This window comes from Elephantulus edwardii, unplaced genomic scaffold, assembly GCF_000299155.1.
Source record: "Elephantulus edwardii isolate Elephantulus edwardi_28Jun2011 unplaced genomic scaffold, EleEdw1.0 scaffold00048, whole genome shotgun sequence".
NCBI lineage: Eukaryota > Metazoa > Chordata > Mammalia > Macroscelidea > Macroscelididae > Elephantulus > Elephantulus edwardii.
Genome location: NW_006399798.1, coordinates 6,553,292 through 6,573,110, shown reverse-complemented (window position 1 = coordinate 6,573,110; position 19,819 = coordinate 6,553,292). Strand labels below are relative to the sequence as shown.

General features: G+C 48.3%; 2 protein-coding genes across 2 annotated transcripts; one reads left to right on the top strand and one right to left on the bottom strand.

The window, feature by feature from the left end:
• The first annotated feature begins 4,137 nt into the window (after positions 1-4,137).
• Positions 4,138-13,694, top strand: ARMC7 (armadillo repeat containing 7). The gene is given in 3 exon segments (XM_006886376.1): positions 4,138-4,228; positions 4,353-4,496; positions 13,312-13,694. Coding segments are annotated over 3 exon segments (618 nt in total).
• A 1,277-nt stretch (positions 13,695-14,971) lies between these two features.
• Positions 14,972-16,232, bottom strand: NT5C (5', 3'-nucleotidase, cytosolic). The gene is made up of 5 exons (XM_006886375.1): positions 16,047-16,232; positions 15,589-15,689; positions 15,456-15,516; positions 15,234-15,348; positions 14,972-15,144 (listed from the first exon to the last, which is right to left on the bottom strand). Exons 1-5 carry the CDS (start codon positions 16,230-16,232, stop codon positions 14,972-14,974), a joined length of 636 nt encoding a protein of 211 aa, XP_006886437.1.
• Between the last annotated feature and the right edge of the window lie 3,587 nt (positions 16,233-19,819).

Below are 19,819 nucleotides of genomic sequence, written 5' to 3'. Positions count from 1 at the left end.
CAGAACAGGATAGAGTTCAGATCTTTGTTCACAGGGTCAGTATACTTGAAACGACCTAACGAGGGGTACCCAGTCTCCCCAAGAATGCCTCACACCTCATCTGGACTGTTAGCAAGCTGTCCAGCTCCCTTAGTGTGCCACGAGCACCTTCCATAGTTCCACCCGATCATTTAGTTACAAGGTGATGGTGGGACAGTGATCAATCACCTCCCAATAAGCCACTGAAAACTAGACAGGGACAGTTCTCTTAGTTAACATGAATCAGAGGTCAACTGGTGTACTGGTTTTGTCGAACCCTTCTACATCCTTCCCCTGTCCCCTCTGCTGTGTCTGAGGGGACTCTCAAAGGTGAGGTGGGGGCCAGCCACCAGCCCAGTCCACTCCTGCTTCCTCCTGGTGTTTGCCTGTGGCCTAGGGGTCTGAGTTCTGTACAGACTACTGGTGACATGCCTTGAGGTCATCACCCCAGGAGCTGCTTGTTATCAGCCCAGGCCTGTCCCAGCAAGGTACTGACCAAAGGGTAGGGACAAACAGCCTGTTTGAATGATACACAAGCAGGGTCCCTACAGCAAGTCAGAAGGAATGAGGCTGGAAAGCAGGCCTAGGGTAAGCTTCCCCTACCCCTGCCCTTCTCCAAGCTTGGCAGGGACTAATCAGGCCCAGAATCTTGTTTGTTGTTTCAGTCTCAACCAGGCTCCACAGGAAAATTCGATCAGGCCAAGGAGAATCAAGTTTATTTTCATGACCTGACTCCAGCCTTCCTGGGCTACAGGTCCAGCTGGCATGAATAAGCATCTTCTCAGTCTCTCTCCTTCAAGACCCTGACATGAGTGCCCCCTTATGGCCAAAGACAGTAGTGCAGAAAGGAGGAGGGGGTCCCGGGAGGGGACAGGATTTTTGTTTGAGATTATAATTTGCTCTGTGACTTGAGGAAAAGTAGAGAGCCCTGGTGGCACAGAAGGCTGCCAAGTCCCTAGGAAGTTGTACTGTCAACCCAAAGGCAGTGCCTCCCTGGTGGTTCGAATCCGCTAGCCACTCTCCAAAGGACACAGATGGTCAATCTCCTCCCATGGTACAATTTACAGCCTCCAGGAACTTCCTAGAGAGTCAGCTAATAAGTAGGTTCTAACTAGAAAAAGAAGGTTGTCTCAAATGAGCTGAAGTCTCTTGTAGTTGAAATGTTGAACTATGTGGGAATGGGAGGCAATGGTGGCTCTGTGATAGAATTCTTGCCTCCCAAGGAGGAAACCTGCGTTTGAGTCCCAGCCCGACAATCTCCTGTGTGAGCACCACCCCTGTCAGTGGAGGACTGCTTGTTGCCATGATGTTGAACGAGTTTCAGTGAAGCATCCAGATTGAAGACTATAGGAAGAAAGGCCTGGCACTCTAGGGATCACAGATCTACCACCAATTATGGGGGTACAGGACCAGGCATAGGCTAGTGTCTTCATGTATTGGGTCATAAGCCAAAAATTATGTGGGTGTCCTAGGGCTCCCATTCCACTCCGCCAGACTAGTACCCACACCTTGTGCTCTGATGGGGAAATCGCTTGGACACATTTTACGGAGTCAGTCTCTCTCCTTCTCCGTCTTGAGGATACAGAGGGAGGGAGTTTGGACTCATTCCTAGTTGAGTGCTTCGGTGCCAGTAGCCACCAGGTTTTGTAAATTGTACTTTCTCAAACAAGACCATTTCCTGAAAAGAGTCCTATTAAGGTGCAAGGTGAGGGAGGGGCAAAATCAGCATAGGAAACCTTGACCCTGGCCTTGTCTGACCCCTAGGAAAGGGTGGCTGTTACCTCCCAGAATTCCTTCGGTATAAACTCACTTGATCATCTACTGTACCTGCCCTGTACTGCCCTGTCCCTGCCCTCAGCACAAAGTCAAAGGCACAAACTGTTTTCAAAGCAGGAGGCCTCAGGAAGGGATAAAACCAAACATAAAGGAAAGAAGGTTCTAGAAGCTGCCCTCAGCTTATTTCCAGGGAATCTCCTGGGACAGTTCTTAACCAGAGCTTATGGGGCTCACTCTGCCTGTCCCCCATCCCTAAGCTCCTGGCCCATCTTTGCTGTCCTGTCCAGCCTAAAGCAGATGCTGCTTCAGGGCTCCCAGCTCTGGGGAGAGATGATGGTCCTAGGGCTGCCTCGACGCTGTCAGCATCCTAGCGTAGTTAGGACACTTACATAGATTATCGTCTAAACTCCTGCCCTGAAAGGGCTGCTAAGGAGTGTGACTTCATTTAGGCCCTCATCCCAAGCCCAGAGGCATATGGTCCTCTAACAGCTTAAACCCCTTCCTCCCTGGGGCTCCATCCCCGCGCCCATGAGAGCTCTCGTGGTGGGAGCCACCTTCCTGGGAATCCCTGATAAGAAGTGTTGTTGTTATGTGCCATCGAGTCGCTTGCGACTCATAGTGACCCTATGTACAACAGCCCTAAACTCCGCTCTGTCCTGTGCCAATCGCACTGTCTCTGACACTCCCATCCCAATTATCCCAGTCACTGAATCAATCAATCCACCTCATAGAGGGCCTTCCTCTCCTGCGCTGTCCCTCCACCCTCCCAAGCATGATGTCCTTCTCCAAGGACCGGTCTCTCCTCATAACATGTCCAAAGTATGTTAGACGGAGCCTCAGAATCCTTGCCTCCAAGGAGCACCCGGCTTAACCCTTTCCAGGACAAATCTGTTTGTTTTCCTAGCAGTCCATGGTATTCTCAATACTCTTCTCCAGCACCACAGCTCAAAGGCATCAATTCTCCTTCTATCCTCCTTGGTCATTGTCCAACTCTCTGATGCATAACAAGTGATTGCGAAGACCATAGCCTGTATCAGATGCACCTTAGTCTCCAGAGAGACACCATTGCTCTTCAGTACTTTGGAGAGGTCCCTTACAGCAGACTTTCCCACGGCAATGCGCCTGTTAATTTCCTGGCTGCTGGTGCCAAGACTGTTGACTAAGGAGCCAAGCAAACTAAAGCTGTGTACAATCTCAATCTCTTCACCATCCATTCTGATGCTGCCAGTTGGTCCAGTGGCGAGAATCTTTGTCTTCTTGACACTGAGCCTCAATCCATATTGTAGGCTGCAGTCCTTGACACTCTGCAGCACGTGCTTCAGGTCCTCTTCAGTTTCAGCAAGCAGGGTTGTGTAATCTGCATAACGCAGGTTGTTGATAAATCGTCCACCAATCTTGACCCCACATTTCTCCTCATAGAGCCCAGCCTCCCGGATAATCTGTTCTGCATATAGGTTGAAAAGGTATGGAGATAGGATGCATCCCTGGCGTACGCCCTTCCCAATTTTGAACCATGCAGTGTTCCCTTGCTCTGTTCTGACGACTGCCTCCTGGTCCAAGTATAAGTTTCGCATTATCACGATCAAGCGTTCTGGGATTCCCATTCTTCTCAGAGTCAGCCATAGTTTGTTATGATCTACACAGTCAAATGCCTTTGCATAGTCAATGAAACAAATAGACATTCCTCTGGTATTCCCTGCTTTCAGCCAAGATCCATCTAACATATAAAAAAAAAAAAAAAAGTCGGGCCAGAGGGCTTCAGCAACCTGGGCTGTACAACCCACAGAGTCGTAGAGCAGTTCACGTAGGTGACCCTAGCTATATACCTAGACCATCGTTGCCGACCGGGAACTCGACTCCCACTTTCTGGCAAAGCAAGAAGGGCACGGCCCAGTTCCTGAGATTTCTGGTCCGAGGCAGGGAGGAAGGGGCGCTGGGCTCGCGCGGCTTTTAGGAAGGAAACCAGACGGTAGGATCAAAGGAGCGATGACGAGGTGCCACGTGCACGGAGCCTCGGCTGTCAAGTGCGGGGAGGCGGAGACGTGCTTCCGGGAAGCACCGCGCACGCGCTGAGCTCCGCTTCGGCCACGCCCCTTCCGGCTCAGGGGTGGGGCTAGTACTGCCAGTTCCGCCGTGGGTGGGGCGGTGCCGCGGCTCTGCTCTCACGCGAGCGTGATTCGCGGCGGTTGACGTCATCGGGGTCCTAAAACCCTACCCGTCCGCGCACCGAGTCTCCGCAGCCAGTCTCTGCGGACGCGCGCTCAGGACGGAGCTTATTTCCAGCCTCTTGGCCCCCGTGCCGCTCACGCCGTCCCCCGACCCCGGGCCTCCGCCGCCCCGAACATGGCCCAGAAGCCGAAGGTGGACCCCCACGTCGGGAGGCTGGGGTACCTGCAGGCGCTGGTCACGGAATTCCAGGAGACCGAGAGCCAAGGTGAGCAGGGCGGGGTGAGAGGGCCGAGGGCCCGGCGGGTGGAAGCCTGGCCTGCACTGGTTCTGACCTGCACTGGACCTGGCCTGCACTGGACCTGACTCTAGGGCTTCTTTCCCCTTTGCAGATGCCAAGGAGCAAGTCCTGGCCAACCTGGCCAATTTCGCCTACGACCCCAGCAACTACCACCATCTGCGGCAGCTGCAGGTTCTGGATTTATTCCTCGACTCCCTGTCGGAGGAGAACGAGACCCTGGTGGAGTTTGCCATCGGTAAGGACGGGGACAATCTCGTGGAGCTGACTGCTGGGCTGCGGTGAGCGAAGGAGTGGTTGGGAAAGGAACCCTTCTCCTGCCAAGAGGCGTCTACAGACCCTTTTCACTTAAACCTACCGGTTGCCTCTGCTGGCCTAGGGGGTGGGGAATTGCGCTGCCGACCCAAAGCTCAGTGATTCAGATCCACCAGCTGCCAACCCAGAGCTCAGTGGTTCAAATCCACCAGCTGCTCCGCTGGGGAGAGATGGGCATCTCCTTTCCTACCACTTAACAGCTTTAGAAAACCCACTGTATGACCAGTGATGAGCTCGTCCTGCCTCATTTTCTGTGAGAAAAGTCAGACCACTTGGGCCGAATTTGTTTGATAAGTTCCCACTTCCTGGTGTCCTTTCTTGTTGCTCTGTCCTGTTGATTTCCTGTAACCTAGAAATTCTATGTAAGCCTTTTTCTTTTGTTGTTGAGAATACACACAAAACCTACACCAGTTCACTAGTCTCTGCATGGACCATTCTCTGACATTGACAGCGTTCTTCATGTTGTACATCTATTCTCATCGCTCTTCTCCCAGTCTCTAGGAACTGCTCTCTAAGGCTCCTGTCTAGTTTTACACATTGCTGGTGTCACTTCATTCTGTTAGATCTTCCCAGAACATAATGCTCACCACAGACATTCCAGAAACCTCATTTCTGTCAGGTTGTCCAGACTATAGCTGCCCCTCCAGTAGGTGTGTGAGGTTGTAATTCTCACTGGAGGAGGTTGCCATTCATGCCGCGTCAGTGTCCTATTGGGCTTCCAGAACTCTACATCCTGATAGAAGCACACTTCCTCCTCTCTCTCTCAAGGTGGTGGGTTCAGATTGCCAGTTAGCAGGGTTTTTGAACTCACTGCACCACCAGGACTCCAGTGCGTAACACAGAACAGTCTTCACAGGTAAATTCACTAACTTCGATTACATTCATCATGTTATACTCCCATCCCCAATCTGATGCAAAACCTCCCCACTAACTGCTTCCTGAATGGTGACTCCCTCTTATCTTTCCCGTCCACTGGTGGAAGCCACTGTTAAACTCCATTTGCCTGTCCTAGGTATTTCACAAAGAAGGATCCTACAGTCCATTTTCAGTTGACTGACTTCACTTCGCATAGTGTTTTCCACATTAGTCCCTGTTAGCCTGTATCTGGACTTCCTTTCTTTTTTTTAAATCTCCTTTTTTAAAAAAAAATTATTTTATTATTTTGTGTGTACCATCAAATCGGATCTGACTGGTACAGGAGGAGATTGTCCCTCCTTTTCCAGCAGAACATTTGGTGGATTCAAACTGCATACCTCTGGGATTACAGTGCAGCTTTTTGCCACTAGGCCACCAGAGCTCCCTGACTTCCTTTCTTTATGTCCTTCCTCCCCATATGTCCTTTTTACGGCACTTTCTCCTCTCCTCCTGTTTCCTCCTCCTTTAACCTACAGAATCTCAAGAGTACCGGTTTCTCCATATTTCCATCCCTAATAGCATCTGTACAGATTAAATAACTCATGCTTTTTTGTACATAATTTAAGAGCATGTCATGAATCTCACAGTGTACCTACCTGTCTACACAAATGATGTGAGCATTATGTGGTTTGTTTTGGTGGGATTTTTTTATTACATGTTTTTTGCAAACCACCAAAACTTGGTTTTTCTTTGAGTGAAAGTTTACAAAGGAAATTGGTTTTCCAGTCAAACATTCATATATATATGTTATTCTATAACATTAAAGGAGGGACTGTATAACAGTGAAAGAACTTCTTTTCCAAAGAAAAAAAGAGAACTGGGGCGGGGAGGGGACAGGGAGGAAAATGTGCAACAATGAATGAATGGAAATCCAAGTTCTTTATGAACTTTCATTAAAATGTAAAAAAAACCACCCCAAACTAAAAACACATTGATTACAGTATGCACAATGTAATCACACTCTTCCCACTTCCCCACATTTCCATGAACCTCTCTATCCTCCCCCATCCTACTTCTGGGCTTTGTCTTTGGACAAATGCTTCCCTATTTGGCCTTTTATGGGCCTTTTATGGCTGGTAATTTTTTTTTTTTAATTTTACTATTTTTGTGCGTGTACCGTCAAATCGGATCTGACTGGTACAGGAGATTGTCCCTCCTTCTCCGGCAGAGCATCTGGTGGATTGGAACTGTTCACCTCTTGGATTGCAGTGCAGCTTCTTGCCACTAGACCACCAGAGCTCGCCATGGTAATCCTTTTTTTTTAAACACGGTGTACCACCATACATTCCCAACTGACCCCACAAGCCTGAGGACTGGCCACTAAGCGTGTAGAACTTCCATATTCACTTTGAGGGACACAGCCCCTAAAAAGGGACAAAGTCCTCTTGCTGTATGCACCGCTGTTTAAACTGCAGCTATAGGAAGCGGCAGCTCTAGGGTTTGGGTGTAAATGGCTGGTAATTCTTAGAGTAAACGGCTCCCTGGTCTTCTTGATCACCTTGTAGGGCTGTTGAGCTGTTGGGATTGAGTTTTGTTTCAAGTTCAAAAGGTGACTAGAGGTCATCTTGAGAGATTCCACCAGTCTCTCTAAGGACTAGTAAACTTGGTCTTTCTACGTTTTTGAGTTTTGTTTCACATTCTTGCCTTCTAGTCTCAGGGAGCTGAGGTACGACCTATCAGTCCCCTGGACTAATTGTTCCTGTACATCTCTGCTTTTCTTCCCTCTCTTCTGTTCCATGCTTCTTAGTTCCAGTGAGCAGAGTGCACCGTTTTTATGTGGGCAGGATACTGATTTTGCCTTACTGTGTTTCATTGTGCCTGGCAGATACATTTCTTACAAATTGAAAGCTTGTAGCAACCCTGTATTAGCAAGTTTGTTAGCTCCATTTTCTACCAGCAGGGGCTAACTTCCTGTCTCTGTCACAAACTGGTAATTCTCAGTTTTTCAAGCTTTCTCATCATGCTGCCATGCAATTAGACTAATATATAAACAGAACCATTATATGCACTGGGAAACCGGAAGTGTGTGTGATCTGTTTGCAACTAACATTATCTGTGTTTAGAAAAGAAGAAAAAAACAAACCAACTTTAAAAAAATACAGAAATTTGTACAACTTTTGTGTAATAGATTTAATATCTAGGAAAATTTATAATGTGTATACCCTTTGAATAATTCTAATAGTTAAGAGCTTATGAAAAACCTGTACTTGGACCAGGAGGCAGTCATCAGAACAAAACAAGGTAAATACTACATGGTTCAATATCAGGAAAGTTGTATGCCAGGGATGCATTCCTATCTCTGTATCTTTTTAATCTGTATGCCGAACAGATCATCTGGGAGGCTGGACTCTATGGGGAGGAATGTAGCATCAAGATTAGAGAAAGACTCAACAACCCACGTTATGCAGATGACACAACCTTTCATGCTGAAACTGAGGAGGGCCTGAGGCATTTGCTTTAGAAAGTCAAAGACTGCAGCCTTAAATATGGATTGAAGCTCAGTATCAAGGAAACAAATATTCTCACTATTGGGCTGATTGGCAGCCTCATGATAGATGGTGAAGAGACTGAGACTGTTAACAGTTTTAGCTTGGTTGGCTCCACAATCAACACTTTTGGTACCAGCAGCCAGGAAATCAAAAGACAAGTTGTATTTGGAAAGTCTGCTGTTTTAGGGACCTCTCCAGAGTCCTGAAGAGCAGTGATGTCAGTCATTTCCCACTGTCCTCCACTCTTCTTCAAGCAGTTCCTTGGGGGACTCAGGGAGAGCTCAGGGCATCTTTTGCTCTTGCAGGTTCTGGTCCCATCTGGGCTGCACCAGCTCTACCTCCTACCCTGCCTGCCCTTTCACTCTGAGCTGCTTAAGGATGGGTTTAGTGTCTGGAATGAGCAGGGCTCCATGTACTAATCCAGCCCCACCCATCGAGACACACCTGGTAGTGATGACTCATCCTAGATGATGTTTTAGCACAGTCACAGCAGGAGAGGTTTGCGCTCAGTGCCCCTGCCGGTCCCTGCTCTTGGCCTGCTCTCTGCCCTTGAAAGTGACAGTTGTCTTCTTGGCACCACAGGGAGTAACGGCCTGTTCCCCTCTGACATGTAAATACTTTTTTAAAAAATTTATATTAGTTTGCATATAAAATTTGTATACACTGTTTCATTGTGTTTCACACATTCCTCTCTTTCCATTGTGTTTCATAAAATCTCATGCATTGTTTTATAATTTTTTATTTAATTTTTAAAAATTTTATTATTTAATGAAAATTTATAGAGATTTGGGATTTCCATTCATTCACTGTTGCACCTTTCTCCCTGCCCAGCCCTCCCTTCCATATTTTATAAATTTAATCACCATTGATCCACGCCCACCATTACCCTGCCTTTTCCGGTCCCCACTGGATCTTCCCTAATTCCTTCATCCTCTCGCTCTGCCCACTAGACTCTGTGACCTCAGGACTTCTCCCTCCCCCACAGCACCCCTTCTCCCTTTGGACTTGTGTACACATCTTACTAGTTACCCTTCTATTTTTACGATGATGGTCTTATGGAGTATTTGTCCTTATGAGACTGAATTAATTCAGTCAACATAATGCTTTCCAGCCTCTCCCATGTAATATAGTGGGGTGGGGGGGGAATCATTGTTCCTGAATGCTGCAAAGCATTCCATTGTCAATCCATTTGTTTATTGATGGACAGTTGGGCTGTTTCCATTTCCTTGCTATTGTGAATAACACCGCTATGAACACTGGTGTACAAATCTGTATCTCATTTCTTTTTTCCTTGGGGTATATTCTAACATTGAAATAGCTGGGTCATATGCAATTTCTGTCTTCAACTTTATGAGAAAACACCAAAGTGTCCTCCATAGTGGTTGTACCATTTTGCAATCCCACCAGCCATGTATGAAAATTCCAGTCTCTCCACACTCTCTCCATTCATCACTCACTGTCCTGTTAAACTTTGCCAGTGCTACTGGGGTAAAAGGGTGTCCCATTGTGGTTTTGATTTGCATCTCTCTTATTGCTATTGATTTTGAGCATTTCTTCATATATCTGTTGGCCGTCTGATTGTCTTCTGTGAAAAGACTGTGTCTTATTTTGTAACTGGGTTTTCTGTCTTTTTCTTTGAGACTCTGTAGTATTCTGTTATAATACCCTTGTCTGAGATGCCATTGCCAAATGTTTGGTTTTCTTTTTACCCTACTAGTAAAAGTCTTTGATACACACAGGAGCTTAATCTTTAGCAGGGCCCCTGTATCAGTGTTATCCGCTCCTGGTTGTGCAGTTCTGGCTGTATTTGCCAGCATATTTACACCGTGGGCTAGGCCTTCTAAGTTTGGTCCCATTTTGTCTCCTGTGATCTTTATCTTTTGGATCTTTACTCCCAGGTCTCCCATCCATCTTGAGTTGATTTTGGGGTATGCTGTGAGATGTGGATTCTGCTTCAGCTTTCTGCAGGGAGTACAGTTTTGCCAACACCATTTGCTGAAGAGGTTGTCATTTCCCCATTTGATAGGCTTTTCTTCCTTGTCAGACACCAGCTGACTCTAGGTAGATAGGTTCATTTCTGGGGTCTAGATTCTGTTGCATTGGGCTTTGTATCTGTCATTGTACCAGTATCGTGCTGGTTATTACAGCTGTGTGGTAGATTTTGACATCAGGGAATGCTATGCCTCCCACTTCATTCTTGTTTACTTATTTGGGGTCTCTTTCCTTTCCAAATAAATTTGGCAACTGCCTTTTCTATCTCTTTGATAAATGAATTTAGTATCTGTATTGGGATTGCATTAAACAAGTAGATTGCTTTTGGTAGGATTGTCATTTTCACTATGTTGACGCTTCCTATCCATGACTATGAACACTTTTCCATTTACTTAGGTCTCTTACTGCTTCTTGCAGTGTTGTGGGGTTTTTTTTTAGATTTTCATTATAAAGGTCTTTTGTGTCTCTAGTTAGGTTTACTCTTAAGTATCTCAATTGTTTGTGGGGGCTGTGGTAAATTGTATTTTTAGTTTCCTTTTCTGTGTCTCCTTTGTTACTATAGAGGAATCCCACTGATTTTTGGATATTGATCTTGTATCCTGCCACGCTACTAAAATGATCTACTAGCCCATAACAGTTTCAGTGTACCCTGTCATTCATGTGGATATAGCGACAGGTTGGGGTTTTTTTGTTTTTCACGTCAAAAGAGTTGTGTGCCTGTGTCCTACCAACAAGGTTTAAAGGGGGCACATCATACAGAAGTATGACTGCCCAATCATCATGCTTATGAACCAGAAGAGAATCATAGAGCGACAGTTTCACCACCTCTGCCAATTTGGGTGCCTATGTCGAGGGAATTCCTTTCTGTTCCTATTTTGCTGCATGTTTTAATGAGGAAGGGATATTGGATTTTGTCGAAGGCCATTTTTGCATCAATTGACAGGATTATGTGGTTCTTTTTCTTCACTTTGTTAAATTGATGAATTATGTTGATTTTTTTTGTTTTTTCTTGTTGAACCTGTTAATGAATCCCACTTGGTCATGACAGATTGCTCTTTTGATGTGCTGCTGTGGTCTGTTGACCATAAATTTGTTACGAATTTCTGTATCTTATTCATGAGAGATATTGGTCTGCAGTTTTTTTATCCTATCTTCGGCTGATTTTGGTATTAGGGTATGCTGACGTTATAGAATGACTGGGAGAGAGAGGGGGCTTGCTCAGTTTCTTTTGTGATAGGTCTGTTCAACTGTTTTTCCTTTCTTTTTGAGGCTGTAAGGTTAAATTGTTTTTTCTCTTTGATGGAGGTGTTACGTTAGGTCATTAATTTTGCTTCTTTCTTCCTTTTTTATGTTTGCTTATTGCTATGAACTGCCCCTGAAGACGGACGGCCTTAGCTGCATCCCAAAGGTTTTGGCATTTTTCTGAGGTCTTATTTTCATTATCATTTGATTGGAAGAACTTTTTTCATTTCTTCTGTAACCCCATCATGTTCTAGCAGAGTGATATTTAGCCTCCCTGTGGGTGGTTTTGTAAACTTAACTCTCTTGTATTAATTTCTAGGTATATCACATTGCAGTCTGAGAAGATACTTTGTATTACTTCAGTGTTTTTTACTTTGTTAGTAAGGCTTGCTTTGTGGAGTTGTACCTTGTGTGCAGTGAGAAAAAAATAAATTGGGCCTTGATTGGGTGCGGTACCCTGAATACACCCACAATCCAACTGGCTAATTTTATCAGATTAGTATTGCTACCACTGCTTCTTTTGTGGGTGCCATTTTCTTGGTTTCTTTTTTCCCAGCCTTTTAGTCTTTTTCGTTTCTTAGATGAGTCTTTTTTTTTTTTTCGAGAGTGAAAAAAATTTTTTATTTTTATTATTATTGTTAACTTTCATGAAAATTTACAGAGACTTTGGGTTTCCATTCATTCACTGTTGTACTTTTCTCCCTGCCCACCCCTCCCCTCCAGTTTGCTGTACTTTTCTCCCTGCCCACCCCTCCCCTCCAGTTTGCTCTTCTCTTTGAAAAGTAAAAGAAAAATTCTTTCATTATTTTACAAACCCTCCCCCAGGTCCACTCTACTATGCAGCCTTTGTCTCATGACAATAATACCTAATCACATATCCCTTTTAAACAGTTCTCTCTTCTGTTTCAATACAGTATACATAATTTATCCCATCTTTCTCAGTCTCCCCCCCCCAGCCCGTGTCAGTCGTGTTTTACAATAGTGGCACTATGCAGTATTTGTCCTTTTGTGACTGAGATATTTCACTTAGCATAAAGTCCTCCAGGGTCACCCATTTTGAATAATATTGCATGAGTTCCTTGTTTTTCTTTTTTTTTAATTGAATTTTATTAGTTTTAATGATAGATGAGTCTCTTAATATAAGACAACACATTGATGGGCTTTGGGGTTTTTTGGGTTTTTGTTGTTTGTTTGTTTTTTTGTGTATGTGTATACCGTCAAATCAGATCTGACTGGTACAGGAGGAGATTGTCCCTCCTTCTTCAGCAGAGCATCTGGTGGATTCAAAGCACTCTTCTCTGGGATTGCAGTGCAGCTTCTTGCCACTAGGCCACCGGTGCTCGCCCGGCTTTGGTTTTTTATCTCCTCTGCCCTTTTTCTCTTGGTGCATTTATTCCACTCACATTAAGTGTGATTATTGACATGCCAGGTTTTATTGCTTCCATTATGCTGTTATTTTTCTGTTGTTTCTGTTGTTACCATGGTCCATCCACTTTCCTTTGGTTTCTCTGTGTGAAGGGCTTCTCTGTAAAATTTCTTACACAGTTCGCCCATCTTTCTTTCATGGAGCATCTGGTAGATTCAAACCATGTGCCTTTGTGTTGGTGGCACAGTTCCTTAACACTAAGCCACAGAGCTCCCTCCATTAATATGAGAGTGACATGGAGGCTTGTTTGGTAGGGCTCTTCCAATAGGGTTTCTGTTTTGGCTTTTTTCCCCCTAGAAATATTTTTGTCTTGAGGTAGGATTGATACACGTAAGCATATTTATGGTGTGCAACTGGGATACAAAGCATGAAACTATCACCTCACCATTATTTTTACTTTACTAAAATAAAACATTGTGGTTCTTGTTTTTATTCTCTCTTTCCAAAAAAAACAAAATAATAGAGCTGGCTGGGCCAAGAGGGAAAAGGATCTATGCCAGGGTGTGGAAGGTCACAGCAGGCTGACCTGTTAGGAACCCTAAAAAGGAAGTCTGGGGGCCAGAGTGGATGTTAGGCTGGCCAGTACCCTCGAGGACTCAGTGGACAGGAGGGGTGGGGAGGCAGGCAAAGGCCTGGGAAGGGACTTCTGGACTCACCTCACCTCTCTTCCCCAGGTGGCCTCTGCAACCTGTGTCCAGACAAAGCCAACAGGGAGTACATCCTGCAGGCGGGTGGCATCCCGCTCATCATCAACTGCCTGTCCAGCCCCAGAGAGGAGACGGTACTGTCCGCGGTCACCACGCTCATCTACCTGAGCCCGGCAGGCCCCGGCTCCCAGCCCGAGCTGAGCACCCCGCCTCTGGTCCAGTGCATGCTACGCTTCTCCCTCTCTGCCAGCACACGGCTCCGAAACCTGGCCCACATCTTCCTGGAAGACGTTTGCTCCCCAAGCCAGGTGGCTGAAGCCCGCCGTGGTGGGGAGCACTCTGCACTGGGCATCCCACTGCCCAAGGCCTGAGGCCCACCACAGCCCTGCACCTGGCAGGCATCATTCTGAGATGAAAACCCTAGTGGGGGTGCAGGAAGGGGTCAGCACAGCCCTCCAAAGCACATCCGTCACGTGGGGCCTCCTGGCCACTTCACAGGTGAGCTTTTCCAGCAGGGCAGACGTTGGCACTCTGAGGATAAGGTATTAGAAATGGGGAAACCTTTTCCAAAGCCTGGAAAAGGGAATGATGGGCGCTGCTCTTTCTGGGTGGGTATTCACCCTGAGCCAAGGTCCCAGGTGCAGAGGCTTGGTAGAAGGGGCTCCTCCTTCAGAGCTTGAGCGCCATCTGCATACAAGTGAACAGGGTATCACCCCTGGGCAGTGACAGGAGTGATGTGAGGACAGGTTTAAGTCTCGCTCCCACGGCTCCAAGTATATCAAAGCCCTGGGTTACTGGAGTGGCAGTCATGTTGGCCCAGTGATTGTTAATGTAGCATCAAGACCAAGCCCCAGACATGACAACATAGAATGAAAGCATGAACCTGGAAAGCCTCATCCTCTCTCACCACCCACAGGACCCCTTCTGGTCTTGGGGTTACTGAGAGCGAGCCTGTCAACAACAGGAAACTGGGACTCAGCAGTGGGGGGTTGGTCCTGAGATGGCCAAGGAAAGGCCCAAGTATCTTACAAAAGAAACAAGGGCCTGTTACCCCAAAATATGTAAGTCTTCGTGTCACTGTGGTTAGAATCCTAAGAAACAGGGGAGTGCTAGTGCAGGGTGGGTCTCTAAGATCAGTCTCTCTAGAGATTAACAAAGGTTCAGGCAACAAGCAGGAAACAGTATGCCACAGGACAGCTCCAAGAACAGAAGCTGCAGAGACATCCTCCCTGTAGCCGACAGAGCCCTCCCTGGTAAGCGCCTCCGGGCCCCAGAAATTGGGAGAAAATGTGTTAAATCTACCCACTTGTATTTCTGCTACAGCAGCACTAGAAACACAGGTGGTATCCTAGCAAGTATGGAGGCGGATGGATTTTGGTCTCCATAGAGGAGGGAGGGAGGAGGCCTTAGCAGCTCTTGGAGGGCCCCTGCCTTTCCTAGACTTTTATTTTCCCAAATAAAGAGTCCTGAGAGACCTGAGAAATGAAGGTTTATTTTATTAAAAGGTTCCTGAGTGGTTTCCCTGGGGCGTATCCACATCCACATCTCTGAAGGTACCAAGTGGCTGTTGAGAGCAGTCCATGTCTCCTGCCCTACCCTGCTGAGGCCCTGGGCACTGCCAGGATTGCTCTGGCCCACCTTCCCTTCCCTCAGCCACTGTTCACTGCCTTGGTCCCCCGGCAGGTTTCTAGGGGGACCCAGGTGTGTGGTCGCTTGCAGGGTCTCCCCGCTTGCTGTCTACCACCTCCCTCCAGTTGTCCTTCCAGGAGAGCAGCCGCCGCCTCGTGGGGGGTAAGGCCAGGTGCTGGTTGTGGCAGCAGGTGAACAAGATGTGCTCCCAGCTCGGGACCTCCTCTTGACCTGGGACGCACAGGAGGAAGCCAGGTGAGGACGCAATCCGTGCGCCCTCAGCCTAACTCAGATGGAGGTTGCCAAGGCAGTGGGCCCACCTTGAATGCTCTCCTTGTCATCAATGAGAAGGTCCCCCACCACCACCGTCTTGTCCCTTGTCAGGATAATGCGCTCCACAAACTGGGGCCCCAGGTGCTTCTCCACCCAGCGGTACTGCAGGGAGCAGGGCGGTCAGTGCAGGAGCCAGGAAGCAGGGAGGGGTCACCTCCTCCCAGCTCCCCCACCCCCTCCCCTCTGTGGAGGAGCCTGGACCACAGCACCTTCTCGGTCACACAATACTCGTACTTCAGCAGGGGGCTGGTACAGATGAAGACCTCCGTGCTGTCAGAAAGGGGGCGCCGTTAGATGGGGGGACCCCATCGCCCCCGCTACCCCCTCCCCGTCCTCCCTTACTCTTCCATGTCGTTCATTTCCCGCAAGGCTTCCAGGGCTCCAGGAATGGGCTCCAAGTCCAGGAAGAATCCTGGCGCCTGGTACACACTGGCGACTTTATCCTAGAAGGCACAACCCTCGTCGGTCTCCAGCAGATCTAGCCCAGCCAATCCGGCCTTTGTTTCGGGGCCGTTCCCCAACTTTATTTTGTGCGGTTGGGGGGCTAGGGAGTGGAGGCTATTGAGCTGTGAATCAAGAGATCGGCTCATTTCAAACAGAAAGGAACTGCTCCATGATGGAGCAGAGCCAGTCCCCCCACATGGGACTGGGGGCTCCCCTACTGGAATGGCAGGCTTTCGAGATTCGTGCTGCCCTCCTGGGGGCGCCGTGGGGTCCGGGCTCCCCGCTGGAGGCACTGTGAGGCCCGGGGCTCCCTGTTCTCGGGGCGCCGTGGGGTCCGTGCTCCCGCTTGCACTCACCGCCAGGTCCGGCCGCAGGGCGCGGTACTGCTCGCGGGCCAGGAAGCCGCGGCGCTCCTCCAGCGGCACGTGCGGGTCGGCAGGGAAGCGGCGGCGGAAGCCCCGCAGGAGGCCGCCCTCGAAGTCGGCCAGCACGCCGTCCATGTCCACCAGCACCCGCACGGCCCGCGCACGCCGCGCCGCCATCGCCGCCGAGAGACCGCGCGTGCCGGGGGAGGGCCTGGCGGGGCGGCGAGCGGCCCCAGTTCGGGTTCGGACTCAGGACCGGACTCCGACTCCCACTTGTGCAGAGGATCAGCCTGGGGCTCCGGCCCGGCACAGCGCGCGGACACGTTTCCGGGCCGCGGGCAGCCGTTTCCGGGCCGCGGGCGGGCGTGGCCAGGGGGCGGGGCCACAGCCTTATTTGCATGGTCGCACTGGGGGCCAGGCCGCAGGCTCAGGGCGCGCGGGCGGCAGTTTTCGGCCATGGAGGCGGACCCACAGCCCCATATGGGTGGGGCTTGGCTTATTTGCATGGCCGCTCTAGGGGAGGGCCCATCGCCTTATTTGCATGGGGCTTGGCTTATTTGCATGGCCATGCAGGGGGCGGGTGGCAGTTCAGGGCCGTCGGGGAGGGGCCACAGCCTTATTTGCATGGCCACGCTGGGGTCGGGCCCACCGCTTCATTTACATAGGGCTTCTTTGCATGGCCGCGCTGGAGACCCTGCAGCAGCCTCAGGGTGCGCGGGATAGGAGGCCAAGTTAACCCTCATCTTCCCATCCTGCTCACAGCCACCACCGACCACCCCACTCCGCACAGGGTTATGGTGCGGGTCTTCCAGCTGGCTACAAAGGGATGATTCAAAACGCCGGCAAACAGCTATTAGAAATCAAACCAAACACAATGCACATTGACAGGGACCCATGGCGACTCCATGTGTTAGCGGATGCACCTTGGGATTTTCTTGTCTGTCTGCGCCGCAATCTCAGTGGTTCCGCAGAATTAAGTCTCCTCCCATTCGATTTACAGCCTCTGGCGGGTCAGCCATGGGTCGGTTCCTACTCGACGGCACACAACAATTCCAACGGTGCCCAATGGTGAAGGTGCCCAGTCACTAACCCAAGGCTACAAACCATCAGCAGCAGCTCCATGAATGAGACCCGTGGGTCCCTTTCCATAAAGATTATAATCCTACTGCACGGAATCGCTCGCGTTGATGCCAACACGTTTGCCAAAGAGTGTTCAATTTTCCAGAGATAGTGACATAAAAGGACGGTGATGATGGTGTTTATCTAAGACACCCACAGGGCAGGCAGAAACAGCATTTCCTGGACAGCTTGGACCTATTGTTTCGTTTCTCTGACTCTTAGGAAAGGAGGGGAGGCCAGCCAGGGTTTATAGCTTCTGCAGCCTGTGGGTAATCAGATGGTTCCCCGTCTCCACAGGCTCCCCCTTGTGATGTTCCTGTCTCAGAAGTGTTGGGGTGCTCAGATGGGGAATGGCGACAAGATCTGGGTGTCTAATTTGTTGTTTTTGTTAGGTATCGAGTCAAGACAACAGATCTATAGTGTAGGCAGCCCTGTCCTATCCCGGGCCATCCTTATCTCTCAAGGGAATAGCTTGATCCCATTGCAGCAGCCACTGAGTCAGCCCACCTCGTTGAGGGTCTTCCTCACTGACCCTCCACCTTTCCAAGCATAATGTCTTTTTCCAAAGAGTACTGAGTGCCTAAAGGATTGCAAAAAGAACAAGCAGGTATGTCTTGGAGAAAGTGCAGCCAGACAGCTCCTTAGAAGCCAGGAGGCTGGAGCTTTATCTCACAAACATTGAGCTTGTTGTTAAGAGAAACTAGTCCTACTAATTTGTAGGAAAATAAATTTGGATGTAGTGAGGGAATTGTGTAAAATCTACAAAGGGGGATTAAAAAAAATGAATACATGCTCAACATTAAGGGAGGGGAACCAAACAGCAAAACCAACCCAAACTATGCTGTAGAATTAAGCCTGCCTCCTGCTATCCTCCAAGGTTTTGATTTGAAGGGTGTAAAGATGGGAGGTTGTCGTGTACCACTGAGTCAAAATCAACCCAGAGCTGACCCGCCAACTGGTTTTCTGAGGCAGTAAATCTCACAGGACAATGCCCATCTAACTTTTCTGTAAACTTTTGTTAAACTCACAATTAAAATAAAAATTAAAAAACAAAAAAACAACACACACACATAAAAACACCAAAAACCAGATGCTGTCATCTTGCAGGCCAATTCTGGTTTGGAAAGGGGTTTCATGGAAGCCTGCCTTAAACTGGTCCATGTCTTGGAACAGCAAAACAGCTCACTTTTTGGTGCTGGTGAAGACATGACTTGCATCACAGTCCAGGGTCTCCCCACAGGCCTGGAGAACCACGGGGCACCCAGCAGCGAGAGGTATGGAGTCTCTAGGGCAAACGTGAAGTACACAGCTCCAAGGAACCCTAGATGATTCAAGGTCTAGGTGGCCTGGGTTTGTATGCCTCCACCACCCTCAACACTGGAGGTTGGAACTTGCCCAAGCATCTCAAAGGAAAGGCTGTTGGATCTGTTTCCATTAGCATGCAAACCCTGCCCTGGTCTCATCCCCACTCTAAACAACAGAGTCAAGTGAAGTCTGGTGGCCTAGTGGCAAGAAGCTGCACTGCAATTCCAGAGATATGTGGTTCGAATCCACCAGATTCTCTGCTAGAGAAGGAGGGACAATCTCCTCCTGTACCAGTCAGATCTGATTTGACGGTACACACACAAAATAATAAAATTAAAAAAAAAAAGTTTAAAAAGGACAGAGTAGAACTGCCTGCAGTTTCCAAGGGAGCTCTTGAGGCCAGTTCAGATCCACCATCCAGCATCTCAACGGGAGAAAGATGGGCAGTCACCTCCCACGTGATTTACAGCCTCAGAAGCCTGCTGGAGGCTCAGCTGCGGCTGTTGTTCAGAGTTTCCAGGGCTGTAACCTTTGTTTCAGGTAACAGTCGAGTGCTTTATCACTGCGACACCAGAGCACTTGAAACAAGAAATGGATTTTCAAGAATCTGAACTGACAACCAAAAAAAGATTGAACTCCTTCTCTCAGAATGCCAGGCTTTAAACAGGTGTTTGATTCCCTAGAATAGAAAAAAAAAAAAAAAAAGATAAGACATGAATCAGGGGCGTCTGGACAAGGAGCTTAATTGAGTCTGAGGGTAGATACAAGTTCCCCACCTCTAACATTCACAGTGGAGACTAACTTAGGCCAACAAAACCAGCACTGTGGTAAAATGTTACAAAGCAAATCCAAGATCCCATTATTCACATATATCGTCCTTTAACCCTGCCATGCCCACGGCCTACGTAATCTCTCTACCTGATCCTTCCTACCTTTATCCTCACGTTAGCACAGATCCCAAGGGCTGATGACAAATGTTAGTACTTCTGAACTCAGACCTTAACCTTAAGCCATTCTCTGTGGAGAATTTTCTCTAGGAAAACAGGTTTCTTTCTGGACTTTCCTGTGTCTGTTTTAACTTTAAATGACTTCTCAATCAGTGGGCAGAGTGGTTTGCAAGAATAACAAAGAGTAACTCTGAGAGGAAAAACACAACCCCCAGTCCAAATCTCAAAGAAGACGCGGACACAATGTTTCAAAACGTGTATACTGTTTACTTGGAGGACAGTCCAGGATTGTGAAGTACAACATACATTGTCAAGACGAGACTTTCGGTTCATGGTCAAGCACCAGCATCATGCACACAGCATCAAGTTATGAGAAAAATGCCCCCGCAGCAC